General features: G+C 38.3%; 1 protein-coding gene and 2 long non-coding RNA genes across 5 annotated transcripts in view; all 3 read left to right on the top strand.

Annotated features, from left to right (window-relative positions):
• Nucleotides 1-21,599, top strand: part of LOC309614866 — a 527,064-nt gene that overhangs the window by 458,805 nt on the left and 46,660 nt on the right. The gene's annotated exons all lie outside the window — the stretch shown is intronic.
• The window catches only part of PI15 (peptidase inhibitor 15), an 83,734-nt gene that overhangs the window by 46,156 nt on the left and 15,979 nt on the right, over nucleotides 1-21,599 (top strand). Inside the window, exons 1-2 of one of the 3 annotated variants that reach the window (XM_082363628.1) lie at nucleotides 3,721-6,705; nucleotides 7,260-7,568. In XM_082363628.1, the coding sequence (XP_082219754.1) occupies nucleotides 7,296-7,568 (273 nt within the window). In that variant the 5' untranslated portion in view covers nucleotides 3,721-6,705; nucleotides 7,260-7,295. Of the gene's footprint in view, nucleotides 1-3,720; nucleotides 6,706-6,731; nucleotides 7,569-21,599 lie in introns of those variants that run through there. The other 2 variants (XM_082363629.1, XM_082363627.1) reach the window with 2 other exon arrangements.
• Nucleotides 7,577-21,429, top strand: LOC309614848. The gene is made up of 2 exons (XR_014236426.1): nucleotides 7,577-13,661; nucleotides 13,709-21,429. It is a non-coding gene; the product is annotated as an uncharacterized lncRNA (long non-coding RNA).

The raw sequence follows: 21,599 nt of genomic DNA, 5'->3' as shown, positions 1-21,599 counted from the left end.
TGTTGCTATTTCATTTATTTCTGCTCTGATCTTGATGATTTCTTTCCTTCTGCTAACTTTGGGTGTTTTTTGTTCTTCTTTCTCTAGTTCCTTTAGGTGTAAGGTTAGATGGTTTATTTGAGATTTTTCTTGTTTCTTGAGGTAGGCTTGTGTAGCTATAAACTTCCCTCTTAGAACTGCTTTTGCTGCATCCCATAGGTTTTGGATTGTCGTGTTTTCATTGTCATTTGTCTCTAGGTATTTCTTCATTTCCTCTTTGATTTCTTCAGTGATCTCTTGGTTATTTAGTAACGTATTATTTAGCCTCCATGTGTTTGTGTTTTTTATGTTTTTTACGTTTTTTTCCCTGTGATTTCTAATCTCACAGCGTTGTGGTCAGAAAAGATGCTTGATAGGACTTCAGTTTTCTTAAATTTACTGAGGCTTGATTTGTGACCCAAAATGTGATCTATCCTGAAGAATGTTCCATGCGCACTTGAGAAGAAAGTGTAATCTGCTGTTTTTGGATGGAATGTTGTAAAAATATCAATTAAATCTATCTGGTCTATTGTGTAATTTAAAGCTTCTGTTTCCTTATTTATTTTCATTTTGGATGAGCTGTCCATTGGTGTAAGTGAGGTGTTAATGTCCCCCACTATTATTGTGTTACTGTCGATTTCCTCTTTTCTAGCTGTTAGCGGTTGCCTTTTGTATTGAGGTGCTCCTATGTTGGGTGAATATATATTTATAATTGTTATATCTTCTTCTTGGATTGATCCCTTGATCATTATGTAGTGTCCTTCCTTGTGTCTTGTAACATTCTTTATTTTAAAGTCTATTTTATCTGATATGAGTATTGCTACTCCAGCTTTCTTTTGATTTCCATTTGCATGGAATATCTTTTTCCATCCCAGTACTTTCAGTCTGTATGTGTCCCTAGGTCTGAAGTGGGTCTCTTGTAGACAGCATATATATGAGTCTTGTTTTTGTATCCATTCAGCAAGCCTGTGTCTTTTGGTTGGAGCATTTAATCCATCCACGCTTAAGGTGGTTATCAATATGTATGTCCCTATGACCATTTTCTTAATTGTTTTGGGTTTGTTTTTGTAGGTCCTTTTCTTCTCTTGTGTTTCTCCCCTTAGAGAAGTTCCTTTAGCATTTGTTGTAGAGCTGGTTTGGTGGTGCTGAATTCTCTTAACTTTTGCTTGTCTGTAAAGCTTTTGATTTCTCCATCGAATCTAAAGAAGATCCTTGCCAGATAGAGTAATCTTGGTTGTAGGTTCTTCCCTTTCATCACTTTAAGTATATCATGCCACTCCCTTCTGGCTTGTAGAGTTTCTGCTGAGAAATCAGCTGTTAACCTTACAGAAGTTCCCTTGTATGTTATTTGTCATTTTTCCCTCGCTGCTTTCAATAATTTTTCTTTGTCTTTATTTTTTGCCAGTTTGATTACTATGTGTCTCAGCATGTTTCTCCTTGGGTTTATCCTGTATGAGATTCTCTGTGCTTCCTGGACTTGGGTGGCTATTTCCTTTCTGATGTTAGGGAAGTTTTCGACTATAATCTCTTCAAATATTTTCTTGGGTCCTTTCTCTCTCTCTTCTCTTTCTGGGACCCCTATAACGCGAATGTTGTTGTGTTTAATGTTGTCCCAGAGGTCTCTTAGGCTGTCTTCATTTCTTTTCATCCTTTTTTCTTTATTCTGTTCCACAGCAGTGAATTCCACCATTCTGTCTTCCAGGTCACTTATCCGTTCTTCTGCCTCAGTTATTCTGCTATTGATTCCTTCTAGTGTAGTTTTCATTTCAGTTATTGTATTGGTCATCTCTGTTTGTTTGTTCTTTAATTCTTCTAGGTCTTTGTTAATCATTTCTTGCATCTTCTCAATCTTTGCCCCCATTGTTTTCCCAAGGTCCTGAATCATCTTCACTCTCATTATTCTGAATTCTTTTTCTGGAAGGTTGCCTATCTCCACTTCATTTATTTGTTTTTCTGGGGTTTTATCTTGTTCCTTCATCCGGTACATAGCCCTCTGTCTTTTCATCTTGTGTATCTTTCTGTGAATGTGGTTTTTGTTCCACACACTGCAGGATTGTAGTTCTTGCTTCTGCTGTTTGCCCTCTGGTGGATGAGGCTATCTAAGAGGCTTGCGCAAATTTCCTGATGGGAGCGACTGGTGGTGGGTAGAGCTGACTGTTACTCTGGTAGTCAGAGCTCAGTAAAACTTTAATCTGCTTAACTGCTCATGGGTGGGGCTGGGTTCCCTCCCTGTTGGTGGTTTGGCCTGAGGCAACCCAACACTGGAGCCTACCTGAGTTCTTTGGTGGGGCTAATGGCAGTCTCTGGGAGGGCTCAGGCCAAGGAGTACTTCCCAGAACTTCTGCTGCCAGTGTCCTTGTCCTCACGGTGAGACACAGCCACCCCCGGCCTCTGCAGGAGACCCTCCAACACTAGCAGGTAGGTCTGGTTCAGTCTCCCATGGGGTCCTTCCCCTGGGTCCTGATGTGCACACTACTTTGTGTGTGCCCTCCAAGAGTGGAGTCTCTGTTACCCCCAATCCTGTTGAAGTCCTGCAATCAAATCCCACTAGCCTTCAAAGTCTGGTTCTCTAGGAATTCCTCCTCCCGTTGCTGGACCCCCAGGTTGGGAAGCCTGACATGGGGCTCAGAACTTTCACTCCAGTGGGTGGACTTCTGTGGTATAAGTGTTCTCCAGTTTGTGAGTCACCCACTCAGCAGTTATGGGATTTGATTTTACTGTGATTGCACCCCTCCTACCATCTCATTGTGGCTTCTCCTTTGTCTTTGGATGTCGGGTATCTTTTTTGGTGAGTTCCAGTGTCTTCCTGTCGATGATTGTCCACCAGCTAATTGTGATTCTGGTGTTCTCACAAGAGGGAGTGAGAGCATGTCCTTCTACTCCGCTATCTTGGTTCAGGTGGTCGAGTGTGTGTGACAGTGTTTTGTGTTGTGCCATATAAATAGCAATTATAACTTTCTTCTGTCATTTCCAGGACAGAAACCCAAATTATCCTTTGCTTATTGTTTCTCACCTTGCTTCATACATCCACAGCTCGGCCAAACCTGTGGATTTTTATGCCTGAAATGTCTTGCCAATTTCTCCCCCCTTTTAATCATTATTATGACTGCTTAAAGTTAATTCCACAATCTTTTCCTAGTATTACTCTAGTGCCTCTCCTGTCATTCATTATCAACGTTGCCTTTTGTTACCTTCCTAAAAAGTGAACTAACTTACAAATGCTAAGATAAACCATTCTCAACTTTTTAAGAACATTATAAAAAGAAAGTGGGGTAAGGGAGGGCCAGGAAAAAGAAGAAAAACAAAACAATTTTGAGCAAGACCAAGACTCTCATAGCCATATTTCACATGAGGCCTCTAAAGATAAACAGTAAGGCAGAAAACCCTCTCTGGGTTTGTCATTTCTCAGTCTAAATTACGTTATGAATTACCATTGTTCAGGGATTATTCTTGTTCTATGAGAGCTACCTTTGGCTGTCTTCACAGACTTCCTCTTTGCTGCAATTTACAGAAAGCACTCAGAATAACCAATTCATTCCCAGGAAGTATATTGGGTTGTTATGTGTCAAGCATCATGGTAGGCACTGGGGCTGATGTTAGGAATCAGATATAGACCCTGCCCCCAAGAGGATCATATTATCAAGTCAGAGACAAAAACTTGTCACAAATGAATTTTTTAATAAATTAATTTTTTTAAAAAAGTGAACTGAATCATTTCACTCATTTGTGTGTAACTCTTTCTTTGTTCTCCATTGATTAGAAATGTTTTAGACTAAAACCATGTGTGTATCTGTATCCACACACACACACTCAGTTGTGCCATTCTGGGACACATAATATATCTGATTTCAATTTTAAAATCGCAACCGTTTTCTCACAAGTTTCAAGGTATACAATAGTTGCTGCCAATTGTTTATGTATTTCTTCTCAGTAATATACCTGCATTTCCTTTCTGTCTGTGTTGACAAGCATTCCCCTAAATGATTCTATACACATCAATGTTCTTTTTCAAGAAGAGATCTCATAAAGAACCACCTCATTGTTAGTTGTTCATTAGTAGTTCTTTTACTGACAACTTGGATGTATGCCTCTTAATTTTGCAAGTATTTTAAAATAAAATGACTTCCAAAGCATTTAAAATACTTCTTCTGGCAATAACGTCTGCTTGGAAGCAGAATTCTTACCTCTCCTCCCACAGGTCTTTTCTTTTATGATTCCATACCCTTGGGGGTTTTCTTAATAGTCTGAAATTCCACACTATAATTCATGTTTATTGAAAGACATCTGAAATCATTGACATGCCTCAGGGTCTCAGGATTAAGTAACTATCAGCTCTGTCCTCATGTAATTGGGCATGCTTAGGTCCATCTCAGAAATTCCTTCTTTCTCTTTTTCCTCCTCCATCCCTCCACTTTCTCTTAGAGGAAATCCATTTATGGTTCAGACAAGTTTCTCAAGGGACACATTTTCATCCCTGTGGAAGTACCTCAAGTCAAACTTCAATAGATGAACAATATCTCTTTGTATACATGACAAAGAGGTAACCTTGAAAGCAATGGTTGATTTTTATGAGATTCTAAGCAAGAACTCAGCCACCCTGGAGAAAGAAAGATTCATGTCTGCTGCTTAGGCGTTAAAAGTCCTTTAGTCTCCTGTATGCCAGACAGCTATAAGAGATATGTTGAAAAGTATAGGCTAATCAGTGCTGGCACTATTTCTCAAAAGGTCTTGGATCTTTGAGTTGGACGGCCCACAGAGAATATGTCATCTAACCTTCTATTTGATTCAGGAATCTTTGACACAGCATCCTTGAGATTCATTCAATGTGCCATGAGTCCTTTCTGGAGGGGTGAGACCCTAGCTGGACAGCTCCAGTTGTTAAACATAGGCAGCTGTGAGCAGCCACGTGCATTCCCTGAAGCTGCTCTGATGTTTCATAATATTCATGCTCACCTTCTGTGCTCCTATTAGATGTTCTTGCCTTTTCAATTTAACAGTGTTAATTAATTCCTATTTACAGCTTTCAGTATTGCACCTGAGCGCTTCTCAAATTACTTGAATTTAGTTAGGAACTTAAGGCTCATCAAAATATAGCAAAACCTGAACTTTGGCACATGTTATCAACATCAAAGACCTCATCTCAACACTGAACTTTGAAATTCAGTGGCACTTTCAGTTTCAGACACCGTCCTGCTCTCGTAAGGAATTTGATGAAGAATAGAATACACATAGAATACACACCTTTTCCCTCCCATTTTTAGATGCACCAGTGAAGAGCTAAACTATGTGCGTCAGGCCACACATACTGCTAGAGACACGACTGGGAATATAGCCCAGGGAACTTGGCTCCCAGCCTGGTGTGCTTCTTACCACATGATCATCCTTTCCGACAAATATAAATCCACATAGTACTCCTCCTGCTGAAACATGCAGGAGGCAACACACAATGGCAAACTAGACTAGTCAGTGTATGTTCAGCAAGTTTAACTGAATAATGAGTAGTTTATAAGATTCCTGTTGCCACAGACAGTGAATATTCCACATTTTGTTAATGTTAGCATGACACAGGGTATTTGTGTGGGTCCTTTTGTTACAAATTGCCCTAACATTCACATTCTTGGCTCTTGTCTTGCCAGACTCAGGTTTTGCTTCCATGGCATCTTTCTAGGAAGGCACTTCTGATGGTTGACAGCTGCAGCTGCTGCTGTGAAATTCTTCATGGCCTCGGAGCTGTGCCCTCCAATATGCTTCCCGCGAGGCTGGGCTACTCTTTGCTTAAAATTTCAACTCTATGCTTCTAAACCTGAAACAGATGTTATCTTGGCTGCTGCCATTTGTCATAAGCTTCTCTATTTGCATTCTATACAAGGCAGGTAAAAGGCAGGTAATTTGCTGCCTCACTCTGTAGAGAAAGGAAAAAAAGGAGAGAGAGTGAAACAAGAGAAAGAGATAGAGAGAGACTAAATATATAAATTAAAGGAATAAAGCCACATGGAGACAGAAAGTGCAACCACTTGAGCATCTATTACCCCAATATCATATACTATAGTTTGGCTACTACTGATTTGCTTGGCATCTCTTTTGAATCATATTTGTGGCCACCCAGATTAACTATGTGAGCTGATCTTTTGATTTAATTTCAGCTTGCTCTTTTCAGCTCCCATGTCATTTACTGTCTTTAAAAAAAAAAATGTACTGCTTGTTACTCAACCTTCTGTGTTTTCAAAAACTCACAGCCCCTTTTTTTTTCTCCTTTTTTGTATGGGAACCAGGAACTAGAAAGCATTAAATGAGGAAAATTAACCAGTCACAGAAAAGGTGGAAGCTCAGAGAAAAAAGGGTTTGTCTTTTATGGTTTGTACTTTGTAAGCTGTGGGTGTGACTCAATTTCCTCACCACCCACATAAAAAGGTTGCCACCCAATCACTGTTTTTTCTATCCCAAACCCCTCCCCTTTGATTTTGGCTGAGAGAGACCCTAAGAAAGACTGCCCTTTCTGGACGTTGCAGACTGTGACATATAAAAGCTGTTAGCTGCTCCTGTAGCCAGCAGCACTCAAACCTTGCAGAGTTTTGCTCTGAGAGTTTGTAATAAGACACATTCCTCTTACAAGAGTTCATGCTACAACCTAGCAAAGAACTTTAAATTTTTGGAAGAATACTATATTCATTTTGGCATTGTGCAGAGGTAAGCTATTTAGCTCAACAAGTTTATTTTGCATGCATTGCTTTTAAAGTAGCTCACATTTTAATTTTTTTAGAAATGAGATTGGATTATTATAACTTCTTTTTTGTATCTGTTCTATTACTTGGTGTCCATCTATGTCTGGGGGACATTATCAGCACATTCTCTGTTATTACCTGTGATGCATTTTTCCTTTTCACTCTCAAGATGAATTTCAATTCCTAAAGATTTCCCTCTGAAAATAAATATGCAGTAATGCATTCTGTGGCTCAAGCGTTTGGGGTAAATGGCTCACATTCATTTTAGGTTTAGTAGCCATGCTGTTTATTTTTCTCTAGCTATAGGAAGTTCCTCTTAGGGGACTGCCTCATAACACCAAGTAAAATGTATAGAGACCACTACAGGTTGTCTTCTAGGCTTGAGTTCAGCATTTGCTTGGATTTTTTGAAGAAAGTCAAATCAAGCAATGATTTTGTAAATTCGTACCCTCTGGCTCTATTTTTTTTTTGTTTGTTTGTTTCCTTTCATAGACCCTAATTCTACTTTTCTGCTTTAAGGCAAACTCTGTGGCCTCTCTCTCTCCACCTCTCACAATGATAGCAATCTCTGCCATCAGCAGTGCACTCCTGCTCTCCCTTCTCTGTGAAGCAAGTGCCGCCGTCTTACTCAATTCCACTGACTCATCCCCGCCAACCAATAATTTCACTGATATTGAAGCAGCTCTAAAAGCACAACTAGATTCTGCGGACATCCCCAAAGCCAGGCGGAAGCGCTACATTTCGCAGAATGACATGATCGCCATTCTTGATTATCATAACCAAGTTCGGGGCAAAGTGTTCCCACCAGCAGCAAACATGGAATATATGGTAAGAGAACCTTGTTTTCTTTGAATTCTGGGTGAGGACGCTTTACTTAAATTGTACATTAGGAGAATCTAAAGAATTCATATGTTAAGGGATATGGGGTTTTCTACACTTTTTAACTTAGGGAATGTTCTTAAGTGTCTGGTAAACTTAAGTACTGTTCCATCATATAATTAAAAGGGAGGAAAGGGATCTAATTTTTTTGTGTGAGTTCCATAACCATTAATGAATCAGGTCTTATATAAGAAAGAGGTAAAGAGTGGGGTGTGATGACTGATCACATTTGGAAGGTCCACTTAAAAAAAAAAAAATTCACATGGAACCTTTTCTGTGCTTTGTTTATCTAATAGTCATCTTTATCAGCTAAAATATTTTTTGAAAATAATTTTTTTAAATTATAGGTTTCATGTGCATGAATTATTCTCTGGGTAGGTGTCTCTTCCCTTTCTTGGACAAAGCTCTTCCTGACACTAATCTGTTTGTATTCTCAGAGAACATGCTGACTTTTTCCTCCTTGTGATTTAATGTTTTGTCGTTCAGATAACAGTGAAGTCAGCACATTTGCACACTGTTCCAACTTGCCATGAACACATTCTTTGCTCTCTCTTAAAAATAAAAAATAGGCTCTCTGTGTTTAAATCATTTTACTTGGAAAGTTTTCTTAAAAAGTTGGTATTAAAAGGATAGATGTCTTTTTAAAGTTTCTTTGTTTTTGGTTTTGAATTTATACAACGTTATGGTTTAACTTCCAGCACCTTCCAAGAGCACAGCTTGGAGCCTGTTTCAGGCAATGAAGACCACCAGTATGGTATTTCTAAGTTGGGGTGGGTATGGCAGTACCATTAACAACTCTCTGTAAGTGCTGACCTAAAATTTGAGGATTTCTATCAGATTCTAAATTTATCTATTTTATTTAAATAAGCTTTTAAAGTTTGGCTAATTGTAGATAACAGTGTCACAAGAAAAATAAAGACTTGCCAAAGTAAGAGTCATGGTTCATAGAAGTACAATTTAGACTCTATGAAAGTGCATTTTTCTAGGATTTTTAAATGAAAGTGGAAAAGAAGATGTCATCAGTCCTGGTGTATGAGGGGCAATATAGTCTCATGATTAAGAATATGGAGTCTGGAATCTAAATGTTTGGGTTCAAACCCCAGTCCTGGAATATAAGCTGAGTGAATTCATTACCTAATTGTGTTTTATTTTCATCATCTCTAATATGAGGATAAAGGTGGTATCTGCCATATGGGGTTGTTATGAGGAATGTATGGAGTTAAGGAGTAGAACAATTAGACCAGAGCCTACAGAACAATAGTGTTCAATAAATGTTAGTTTTTATGGGTTTCTGTGAGCTTATTGTGAAAGTGCCCAGTAAAAACCTGTTCAAGATCTAAAAATAGGAACAATTACTCACATTGAGCAGGTGTTTCTAGAAGGTGATGCCCAGGTATAGAAAGGAGAGGAACAAACATGTTTTCAAACATCATGCATTATGAGAGAAATATGCATACGATTCTATGTGAGCTCAAAAAGGTATGCTATCCAGACTGCAGGTTTAGGGAATACTTCCTGGCGGCAGTCACATAGCTATGCAGACTAAGGTGAGGATCAAGGCAAATGAACCAGCTTTGGAGAGGACTCCATGTGGGGTGAAATCCTAACTCTGCTGCATACTTTGTGGCCTTGTGCAAGTTACTTAATATGCATAAGACTCAATTTCCTTCTCTGTGAAATGGGAACAATAATTTATATGATAACCAATCAATATATAATGTAATTTATTATTTCAATAATATTGATGGAAGAGGGATCATCATGAATAATATGTGGGGTACAACGCAGTAGAAATATCTTTTAAAAAGCCACATTTTTCTAGTTATCGTTTTCCCCACTGATCAAGAATTAATTCATTCCACATGCATTTATTAAAGTGTTTCTATGTGCCAAGGACTTGGCTAATTGTTTCCATAGATGATCTCATTTGATAGCTCACAGTCTCCCTGTGAGGTTAAGATTTCGATCCTCAATTTACCAATGAAATCACTTAGACACAGAGAAGTTAATGACTAGGTGAAGGTGGTTTGGATAATGAACAGTATCATTGGAATTAGAATTAAGGTCTGTGTAATTTCAAAACCTATGCTTGTCTTGGGGAGCATCTCTTCATTTGCTAGATCGAGCAAATACTACATTGGGGGAAACTGCTGGAGATGTCAGGACATCTCTGTTTCCTTCTTTGCAATGCCAGCTGAAATCATATAGTTTTCATATTCTATTTGTCATTCCTTTCTTATTATTTGCTTTTCAAATATGGGAGCTACTACATAATGATTTATTTTGTAAGAAACAGGTACAGTGTTGTTGTATAGTAAATGCTTTATAAATCCTTCTTCACTTAGTAAAGTTAATGAGAAACAGTAGTCAGAATATTAAGCTCTATAAAGTAACATTGTCTCAAATTATCATGTAAATACTGCATATACTTCATCACACATGTTTCTATTCACTTAATATTTATTGAGCATTTACTATATGTTAGGTACTATTCTAAGCACCCATGATAACTTCATGAATAAAATAGACAATCCTTGGCCTCCTGGGTGGGCAATCAGGCAATAAACAAGATAAATAAATTGCATAGTATGTTGGAAGGTGATAAGGTTATGAAGAAAAATAAAGCCGGTTGAGGCTGGGACATTTAATAGTGTGGTCAGGGGAGGGCTCCCTGAGATGTCCTGGAGGAAGGTAAGGGAGTAAGCCACACTGATAGATGAGGGAAGACCACTCCAGACGGAGGGAAGAGAGTGGGCAAACTCCCTGAGATGGGGGGAGAGGAACAGATTACTTCAGTTAGAAAAATGTGCTCAATTTAGTGAAATCCTAAGTCTCTGTGAGTAAATTGACCAACTGAAATAATTCATTGGATCCCTCATGCAGACTCAGAGAAACTTTGAGAGAAATAAAATCTATCAGGTCAGAGCAGGAATGTCAGTGAGTTTAACCTCCAGGCCAGGTGAAAAGTACAGATCTCAGTTGAAGACTGTTACTTTTATTTTAATTTGTTTAACATTGCTTTGGATTGTGAACAATTCGAAAGTGAGTTCAATTCCTAACCTCAAATATGGACCTCAAAACTTAGGACACTTACCTCAGTATGGCTACCAGTCCTGTGTTCAAACTGTCCCCATCAGTGGGTGATATCGCCATGGGAGCCTCATAGAAGATGGTCTTCAGCTCAGGGCTCTTTCTATTTTTTTAAAAAATTAATTTTTATTGGAGTACAGTTGCTTTACAATGTTGTGTTAGCCTCTACTGCACAACAAAATGAATCAGCCATGCACATACAGATAACCCCTCCCTTTTGGACTTCCCTCCCATTTAGGTCACCACAGTGCATTAGGTAAAGTTCCCTGTGTTATACAGTATGTTCCCATCAGTTGTCTATTTTATACATAGTATCAATAAGGTATACGTGTCAATCCCAGTCTCCTAATTCCTCCCACCCCACCCCTTTCCCCCTTGGTATCAGGGCTGTTTCTAATTGCACCAGCCTGATTTGCGATCCCCTTCATTCACACAACTTTACTCTCTGAGCCTTTTCCCATGCCATTTCCTCACCTTCTAATGTTTCCTCCTTAACTTATTCCAATATCTATAATCCTACCCTTCAAGTTTTATGTAAGAATGTTGTGTCCTTCATTGATATTTCTTACATTCACAGCCATATTTGATTTCTCCTTCTTTTGAACCACTGTAACCTATTATGTTTATCACACCGCTCTTATTAAAATCAGACTCAATTTATAGTTATTTGTATATTTCTTTCAATCTTCCTAATTTTAAGCGTTCAGGCTGCTCAGTCTATGTTTATTCACCTTTGTATAACTATTTTTTTGTGAAATTTCTTGTGTATAGACAGTAATCAACCATTATTTGGTGAATTTGAAATCCCTATGAATTGTTACATGTTTATAACTTGAATCAATTTTGATATTATTATTTATATTTAAAGTTCACTCATCATTTATAATAACATTTTATCCTGTGCACCTAAAATGCAAAAGAAGTTTTTCAAAATTCTAAAAAAAAAAAAGCCGCTTAAAATTAGATGATTTTATCCTCTTTAAGTACTTGGTTATGTTAGTGTATGCTTGAGTAAATTAAGTGGGCACGATTTGAACACTAGAGTGTTGACAGTCATATTTTAGTGTATAATATCTTCTTTGGGTATATTGGCCATGATTTTAGTAAAAAACTCGTACTTAGAAGTATTTAATTTTCCAAACACTGTATCCTTTCAAAAAATAATAATATAGATAGAGCTTAAGATATGCAAGTCAAACTCTTGGCTTCTGTTCTACAATTAGTTTATTGACAAATTTCCATAGCTCCTTGGACACCAGCTGTTTTTCATTCTTCCTAAGGGCAACTTAAACCATGACTCTAAACCGCAGACCACACTAGTTTCTTAGAATAAGAATCATTCCCTAAAAGAATGAAATTACAAGACTCACACATGGAGTAAAATTTGTAAGCTATTTCTTGAATTTAAGGCAATTGAATAAATTAATTTAAAAAAATTTGAAGTCCTTCTGTAAGAGGATGAGATCCAAAGATAACAGAAATCTTTGTATTTAAACTGTAAACAAAACAGGAAAAACAAGCAGGAAAAAAACCCCAACAAAACCTTAGACACATAATTCAGTATAAGACACTGCTGTGTAAGACTGATGTGATAAAAGAGTACAGACCAAAATACCATGGAGAAATCAAAGAAAGAAGAGATAATCTCTAGCTGGCAAAATCATGAAAGGCTGCTTAGAGGAAGGGTATTTGAGATAGATGCTCAGGAAAGGGTAGGATTGGATGTTATAGTAGGTAAAGCAATGAATGAACAAAATCGCCAGGAGGGAAAAAGCATAACACATTAGCCATGTTTTCAAGGATTTTGAGAAAAGATTGAGGATCACTTAATACAAGAGCAATTAGGGAGGCCATGGTTGTTTTAGAGCAGGGTCAGAGGTGCATATGAGAAAGATGGCACTATCAGTTGATGGAGTTTAAATTGGCTGTGAAGGTGACCCAAGAGGTGGCAACCACTGAATCAGCAGAGCCATTCTTTTAGTCAAAGGTAAGGAGGAGCTGGACACCTACACCTACCACAGTAACAGGTGTGAACAGTTAATGGAAATAGTTCATGAGAACACATGAGAGCCATCTTCATAGATGGTAGAGAATGGTGGAAAGACAGGTAGGGGACAGCGTGAAGATAATGATAGATATGAACTGAACAACTTAAAACTGAAAAAAAAATGTGTAATGTAATTTCAAGAAGGCAAAATAGCTATATTGATAATATGGCCTATTTCATTTGTTTGGTGCCTGCAAATATTATTTGCAGAGCTAAGGGAATAAGTCTCCTATACTTTTCTGGAAAAGAGAAAAATACTAGTTACCAAGTCACAGCAGGTAGTAAAGTTACAGAAAGCATGACTCAAATGAATGAATGGAGAATAGATTAATCTGTCTTCAGAAATAGCCAATAAAGTATTTGCCTACAGTAATTTATGTCTTGAGAATAAGGAAAAATTTGGATTTTGTTTATTTGGGCTTTGTGTGTAAGAGAATGTAGATAATGTAAAAGACTTTTTTTTTTTTTATTCATAGTTGACAAAACACTTGTGATGTCTATCCTTATCGTTTTTTTAAATGAAACCATATACAGTACCAGATAGCACATTTCCTCTCATTTGGGAAGGATAACTCAATTTTCTTCTTATAAACATGAGAAATTTGATGTGTCTAACCTAAATTTTTTCAATGAATGCTTTTATGACCACTAGAAAGCCTCCTGAGAACACTGCCAGCCAGCAGGGAACTGAGAAAGATTGCTGACAGGAAGGCATTTCTCCAGCACATTTGGAACTCCACATTCCTGTTCTCCTACATGTAGAACCTTTTAAGTGTCTTGGCTTCAAATGGAGACTGGGCACATTTTGTATGAATTTTCTGCCAAGGTGCATGTTGCGTAGTATTACTTACTTAGTATTGCTTATATATGAATGTTTAGCTCTCCACTTATGGAGCCAGCTGAAGGTAAGGACATTTTGTTTGTGATTGTTTTGAGTACAGGCCAGCTGAAGGTAAGGACATTTTGTTTGTGATTATTTTGAGTACAGGCTCTAAGATGTGCAAATGTAAAAACATTAACATGATGTGATTCAGAACCTCACCATTAGTTGGTAGAAGGAAGAGCTTTGAATCACACATAGGCTACATATATATTGACCGTATTTCCTAGTATTCAACACTGCTTTTTTGGTGGCAAATAATATTTGACCATATGCAATGGTATAGAAAATTTTATTATATTCCTGCTGACTATTTATAGAACCTAGCATCATATCTATCCCACAGAGAACACTCAGTAAAAATCTGTGGAACAACTGAATGAAGTCTTTTAACCTTTGCTGGGCATTCCATGTAAAGAACACGTGGCTATGGTGCTCAGGTGGGCGGGGTCACTCAATATTCAATCACTCATTCCACAGTATTTATTCATGTGCCTGGCATTGTGCTGAGGGATTCAGCAGGGAGCAAAAAGACATTTCTTGATAGGAAGTACTGTGAATGGATGAGTAAGTGGGCAAAGCAGTGAGCTGTGTGCTACAGTAGAATAAATACAGGTGCTTTGGGATCACATGGGGCATATCTGGCCCAGACTTGGACTGGGGGTAGAGACGCAGGGAAGGCTTCCAAAAGGAAACGATTTCAAATATTAAATATGAAAAATAAATAAAAGTCATACAGGCAGGAGTTGGAAAGAGGGAGTATGTGATAGGTGGGGAAGGGTGTTCTGGGAAGGTGCATGGTACCTTGAAGGCATAGGTGAAATTCAGTGTGGCTTGGATGTAGAGGATAAAAGAAAAAGTGATGTTTGATGAGGCTGGGAAGGCAAGCAGAAGCTTGTTTGAGTTTTATTCTAAGATTAAGGGAAGTGGTTGAAGGTTTTCAGTTGTGTAATTAATTTGCCTTCAGAAAGGTCATTCTGGCTACAGGCTGAGAAAGGGATTGGAGACAAGCAGAAGTAATGGCACAGTCAAGAGACTGTTATATAAGAGCCTGGGCGAGAGATAATTGAAGCCTCAATGACATTTAAGGTCATAGGGATGTGACAAAATGAATTTGGGGATCAAATCAGTAGGAGTAAGTGATTTATATGAGGAAGTGGCATGAGGATGTATATGATGGAGCACCCAAGGAGGATGCCTCCATTTTTGACTAGGACAATTGGGTTTCCCTGAGTTGGAGAACACAAAATAAAGGGCAGGTTTCTGGTAGTCATTAAGTAGCGGAAGGTTTATCATCCAGGGTACACATCTACAGAGGTTGAAAAAAGTAGCTAGTGTGTGGGAGGGAACATTCTTTCAATACAAAGAATTTTGGTTGGGAATATGCTTTGGTAATCAGAATGGACCACTTTACATAATGGGGTAGGGTAGTGTCATGGAGACAGCATGGATGCATGATTTTATGTCTGGGAAACTACTCAAGATTTTTGCAAGAAAGTTTCATTTATCTTTTAAAAATTTTTTTTTTTTTTTTTTAGAATCAGTGCTGAGACTTAAATCAACATGATTCCAAATCTATTTCAGGGGCCTAGATAGCACCAGGTCCACCTAGTCTTCTGACACACTCAGGATAAGGTTTTTCTGGAAACTAATCAAAGGACTTCAGAAAAATCGAAGTTGACTAGTCTGGCTGGTCTGGTGTCCTGAATTTAGTATATCTGAAAACCATTGAATAGTCAGTCAATGGCCATTAAATGGTTATGAACTTGAGATGTTTAATTGTCTATGAGAATTTCTGAAGAATGGCATGGGAAGAAGGCAGGGAAGATAAAGACTAACAGCTTAAAATATTCAAGAGAAATGGTTGGCATAAGATACATCATGGACTGAGGTTTGGAGGGGTATGATTTGAATGCTTCCAGTCTACGTTACCCATAGAGTCTAAATTCAGGTACCAAGCATTTTTTTGACACAAATATGGAAGAATGCCCCCAAAGTTGTGTGTTTAGACTAAACTTCATGACTCTTAAAATTTCACATCACATACTCCAAACTGAAACAGTCCAGGAATGTTGCTTAAGGGCACAATACTTTTTTACCCTACAAAGTGCATCAAATTCACATTTCATAATTTCATTAAATATGAACATTCTACCAAATCTGTCTCTGCATTCCAGTGAGATCATGTTTTCAGCAAGCAGTAGGTAGGCGGAAAGGCATTTGAATTCTTCTAAGTGGGCAACAGCAAGGTATGGGGTTTGCATGTGTCTCACAAAATAGTTTAACAATCAAGAAGTCAGTTTTTAGCTGATTGTAACACTGAGTTGGTGAAAAAAATTAAACACACATGAAAATGTCTTCCTGGCATATAACTACAGTATTAAATGATAGCTGGTGGGTATTAATTTCCCGGGAAAGGAGAACTGTTGCTAGAATCCATCAACAAATGGTCTTAAAATTTATAGATAAAACATATGTTAAAGAGGGATTTAAGGAGGGGAATTAATAGGTTTTAAGACCTCTGAAATGTTCTCTAATTTTTATCTTCCACTGTCTGATGTTATGTTGCCCAGAAGCAAGGTCCTCGTTATCTATACACAGTTCTGTTTCTGATTAGTTTGTTGCTTCAGGGTTTGTCTGTTTTCACTTTATCTGATTGCCTGCCAAGTTGAGATTAAAGCTTGGTGTGTCTCAAACTTCAGGCTGCCAGATAAGGTGATCAAAAGTGCACCTCTCATTACCTCTCACTTTAGGCATCTTTCTAGTTCGCAGACACCACCACTCTTCCGGTGCCTGATCTTCCAATAATAATAGCGTTTACCATTCTGTACACCCTGCCCTGCTAGAGCTGTGCTAAATTCTTTTCAATCACTATCTTGCCTAACTTTCACAACAGTCTCGTGAGATGGGGACAATTTTCCTCATTTAGAGACAGGAAATTTGAAGTTTGGAGAGCGTAAGTAGCTACCCCCAGGTCCCAGAGCAAGTAAATCAAAATGAGAAAGCAGTTCTGTATGACAACAAAGCCCATGCTTTGAAAGACTGTACAATACAAACTCCCTTCCATGAGTTCATCTCCTGCTCTTGAGCCCACTCCACATGGATTTTTATCAGAGGACATCGCTGAATATTAGAAAGTATTTCTTCATATGGAATCAAATCTTGCTTCCTGTACTCTTTCTAACCTTGGCAACCACATAGGAAAACTCTGTATTATGATAGTGTTTCAAGTCTTTGAAGCCTGTGAGCATCTATGCCTTAATCCTTTGTCCCCCAGTCACCCAGCTCTTTCTAAGCCTCCAGCCCTTTTGTGTGAAATACCTGTACACACCACCTCTTGCAACCAGAGTATGGCCAGCGTAAGGAAGGTGGCACAAAGATATTTGCTTTCTGAAAATCTTGGAAAAGGTAAGAAGTTGTGCCATTAAGGGAATGGAAAATCAAGTCCCTCCCCGCCCCCCATGCTACCTCTTACATTACACATACACACAGGAATGGTGCCAGTTAGATCATCTTGGGATCTGCAAGCAGTGTGGGTCTGAGCAAGGAATGCCTTTCACCAGGCTCTTGTCCTTGTTTGGGTTCCAACATGTGTATGCTGTTCTGACAGTGAGGTGCCTGGAATTGACGTGACCCAGCCAGCACAGAGTAGCGATGACAAATGATTCTCCATTTGTTCTACTTCTGTGGACACATCTTACATTGGGTTGGCAGATAGGTAGCGTGTGCTCCTGTTGAGTCATATCAAATTCTCATGAACTAAGTGGCTTGTAGATCAAATGTGTGTTTTAAATACAGATGCAATGTTATTATGGAAAAGGATTGCCTTACTTTAAAATTTTTTTTTCCCCCCCAAATTTTGGATTCTCAGAAAGTTATGTACATGTTACTTCTTATATCTCAGTTAATAAAGCCATTTAGAGTTCCCTTGATTTCTGAATAAGGACCATGAATCTCTTCTGTTCTCTCTATTCATATTCATGTCACCACGGACTACATGTTCCCTTCTAGAATTGTCACTCTCAGAATGAATGATGTTGTCTTATTTACACAGCAACATACAGGACAGTTGCTTTACCTCTCTCACCTGTAATTCTGTCTTCCACAAATGCACAGAGCAAACCCTCACAGCGCTTAGCAGCCAGTGTCTGTGACAGCCCAGACATTTTCCTGATGGAATGCTATTTTTAATTTTTATCAAATCTTGGATCAACAGTATACCAGAGCTGAGAGGAAGGATACTGATGTAAGTGCTTATAAATGAAAACTAACTTACAGAAATGCCCCCTTCTTCCTAAACCTCTTCTGTGGTGTGAGTATGGGGGGGTGGTGAGTAGGGGTGGGAGAGGAGAGGGGAGGCCCCAAGTCCTCAGCAATCAGAATGACACTCCACCAAATAAGCTTTAGACAATTATTTCTTACCAGAAGAGCACAGAACCACTTTGTAAGCACACATTCAAGGTCTCCAACTCTGAAATTTTGCTTCACTAGGTCCAGTTCCCTTGGAGATCCTGCAATGATTTTCCAGGTGAGAACTCTATAACGTGCTTTAAGAATATTTTATATCATGATTCAGGACACAATACTGAGCTGAGGAAGATATTTTTTGGCTCAAGTATCCATTTATTTATCAAGATACTATATACTGAAAGAATTAATATGTTAAACTAAAAGAAGAATTATTCCAGTGATAATTTCTATATTATCACAAAATTTCACTTGCATATTCACTCAGCATTCGTTTCAGAAGACATCCTGTGGTTACTGTGGGTGAGCTACAGATGTCTGCATTGTGGAACAACACTTAATTGGGAATTTACATGATTGACTAAGGACACTTCTAAAGAAGAAAACATTTAAGTAGCACATTTTTTTGGAAGTGGCTTTATAAAACATGTTACATACATTATATATGGATAATGGATAATGTATTACATACTAATTAATTTATATACATTTGCCATAATTTATTTACAATTATTCACTTATTTATTTGGTAGTGCGTTAATTGCCTGTCTCTTTCCTAAACTGTAAAGCAGAGTCCGTGTCAGTCTTGCTGACTGTTGAATTCCCAGTACCCAATACTGCGCAGCCCTCCCAATAAGTAGTCAATTACTAGCTGCCTAGATTAACGAATTATCTAGGATTCTATTGGTTGATCTGGAAATTTGCATTTCTTGCATTTTCCGTTGTTGATAACAAAACAGCAGTCCCCATCTGGTAAGTTCGGTGTAAGGAGATTTGGGGCCAGGACAGTTCCAGAGTCACTCTTTCTTGCCACCATCCTTGTGTATTAAGATCACACATGTACATAAGTGTGATGGTGACAATGATACCTCCCATCAGAGTTCATAAACTGTAGGCCCATCAACCATTCCAATTAGTAGTCATGTTTAATTTGCTCTGCAAGTGTTGAACTGTAGAGAATTTTACATTTAAAAGGCTATTTGGCAACATGTAGAAGTGGATACATTTCATATATACATCAGGATTCCTAGATTATCCTGAAAAGTTTTAAGGTTTAGAGACATTGTGCCCACTTCCTACTTGTCAGCAATTGGTTAAAAAGGAATAGCCTCTTTGGGTGGGGTAAAATTCACTCATTTCCAAGTCTCTCTCTGTCTCTCTCTCTCTCTTTCTTTCATATAACTGTCCAGATGTCAAGCAGCAGTTGCATTTTGTCATCTTACACCCAATACTCATTTTCATTACTAGACCAACCCCCAACCCAATCAGTTGAGTTTGATTATATTTAAATAGCACTTTGGTATTTTCAAAGCACTTGACTGAGGTATAGATTGAGCCGTGCATAGATTAAAGCACTGAAAACTTTTTTCTTTTATTTCCTAATCACCAATCCTGTTTAAATAATCTTACTTCAAATTCTGAATATTTTTCTTTTATCCATGCCTTCCTTAATTTATATATTAAGGCTTTATATATATGAAACACTCCCTCAGCTAGGAGTCTTTTTCAATAATCCAGATAACAAATGATGGTGGCTTCACTCAAGGTGGTGGTAATAATGGTGATGATCAGTGGCTATATTCTGGATAGACAAGATTTTGATGGCAGGATCAACAAGATTTGCTGATAGAGCGTATAAAGATTATTAAGCAAAGAAAGAGTAAAGATGGCTATGGACTTTTTGGCCTGAGCAACTGCAAAAGCAATTGGTAAACTTTTTCTGTAAAGGACCAGATGATAAATATGTTTAGCTTTGCAGACCTTGTGGTCCGTGCTGCCACTGTAACACAGAAAACAGCTATAGATAACATATAAGTAGGCAATGGGATAGATTTGGTTACCCCTGAACCAGAAGAAAAAGGGTAACGCCATCCACTGATGGGAGGAAGACTGTAAGAGTAGCTGGTTAGAGGGTAGGGAGTGGCGGTAGGGTTGTGAATACTGGAACTCAATTTTACTCTTGTTAAGTAGAGGTTTAAAGTGTATAGATGGATAAATCAGTCTGGAATTCAGTGGAGAGATCTATAGATATAATTTGGAAGAATACCACCAGCTTATAAATAGTATTTCAATGTATGAGGCTGGATGTGATTACCTAGGCAGTGAATTGATGAAACAGAAGAGAGAGAGAGGGAGGGAGAGAGAGAGACAGACAGACAGAGACATGGCTTGAGCCCTGGGAACCCTCCAGCATGCACAGGTTAGGGAGATGAGGAAGAAGCAGCAAACATATGGAGGAAAACAAGGCAGCAGCCAGAGAAAAACAAGGCAAGGGTGGGGTCATGAAACCAAGGGATGGAAGTGGGTCCAGGAGGAGCAAGTGGTCAGGCATTCTAAAAGCTGCTGATAGAACAAATAACATGGTGACCAGGAAATGACTATTTATGATATTGATGTGAGCAATTGGGGTAGAGTGGAGGTAGCGGGAGGAACCTGCCTGGGGTGGGCTCAAGAGTAGAAGAAGAAAAACTGAAAATTCTCTGTTAAGACAACACTCGAGAAATTTCATTGTAAAAGGGAGAAGAGGAATGGTGCATTGGCAGACGAAGCTGAATAGGGGTCAAGAGAAGTCCTTTTGTGTTTGTTTTTAAGAATTTTATGCTGCTGGCAATGATCCAGTTCAGAATTCCTCTAAAAAAGTACACTTTTACATCTTCTTTTTATAGAAATTTACCTTTCCCACCTACATGAAAGGTAGCACTCATCTTACCTGAGGAAAGTCTTCATTATTTTTGTTTAAACGTTTAAAAAATGCTTAGGACCCCACGTTGATACTTTGTGATATAATGTGGTCCCATATTTATGGTCATTTTTGAGGCTTGCGGGAGTTTTTTTAAAATCAAGTTCCTTAACTAGTTCTCTTTTAAAGTATAATCGGTTTAATATCATTTAATTAATCTAATTAGTGCCCCCAATTTCCCAGGGGAAATCCTTTTCTCTTCCTGTGCCGCACCCCACCCCCTCCAGTCTTACCAAGGCCCATTCTTCCCTCCTGTCTGGTGTAACACTGGGTCATATATTCAGCTCTCAGTTTCCTTTATTGGCACTTCACAAGCATTTCCACCGAAAGGGAATAAACCCCACTTTCAAAACAAAACCACAACGATGCCCATGAAGTGTTTTTAAAAGCTTCTGGCAGCCCTCAGGGAAAATAATTTTGTCATCACTTAATATCTTTTTAATGGCTCTTTCTCACTTCTATAAGTCAGCACTGCTTTCCCAGTCTAACCCAGAAAAAGAACAAAGAGCCCCAGCTGAGTTATTTTTAAAAGCCAAAAACTTGTCTATCTAAACTGCCTTCACTTTTTATCTAAATATATGAGAAATGACCACATGTCAGTCCAAGAAAATAAGTGTCTATACGACATGCCATACTGTTTCCAATGCCATTGCTATCATAGTATCCATGACAATAACCAATTTAGAAATGTGTCTTCAAAAACTCAGTGTGATAGTTTTGTTTTTTAGTATTTTATGTCTTTGAAGATGGTTTCCA

This window comes from Balaenoptera borealis (assembly GCF_965194805.1).
Source record: "Balaenoptera borealis genome assembly, chromosome: 17".
Taxonomy (NCBI): Eukaryota; Metazoa; Chordata; class Mammalia; order Artiodactyla; family Balaenopteridae; genus Balaenoptera; species Balaenoptera borealis.
Note: the sequence above shows the minus strand (reverse complement) of the source record. Positions and strands in the feature narration are given on the sequence as shown.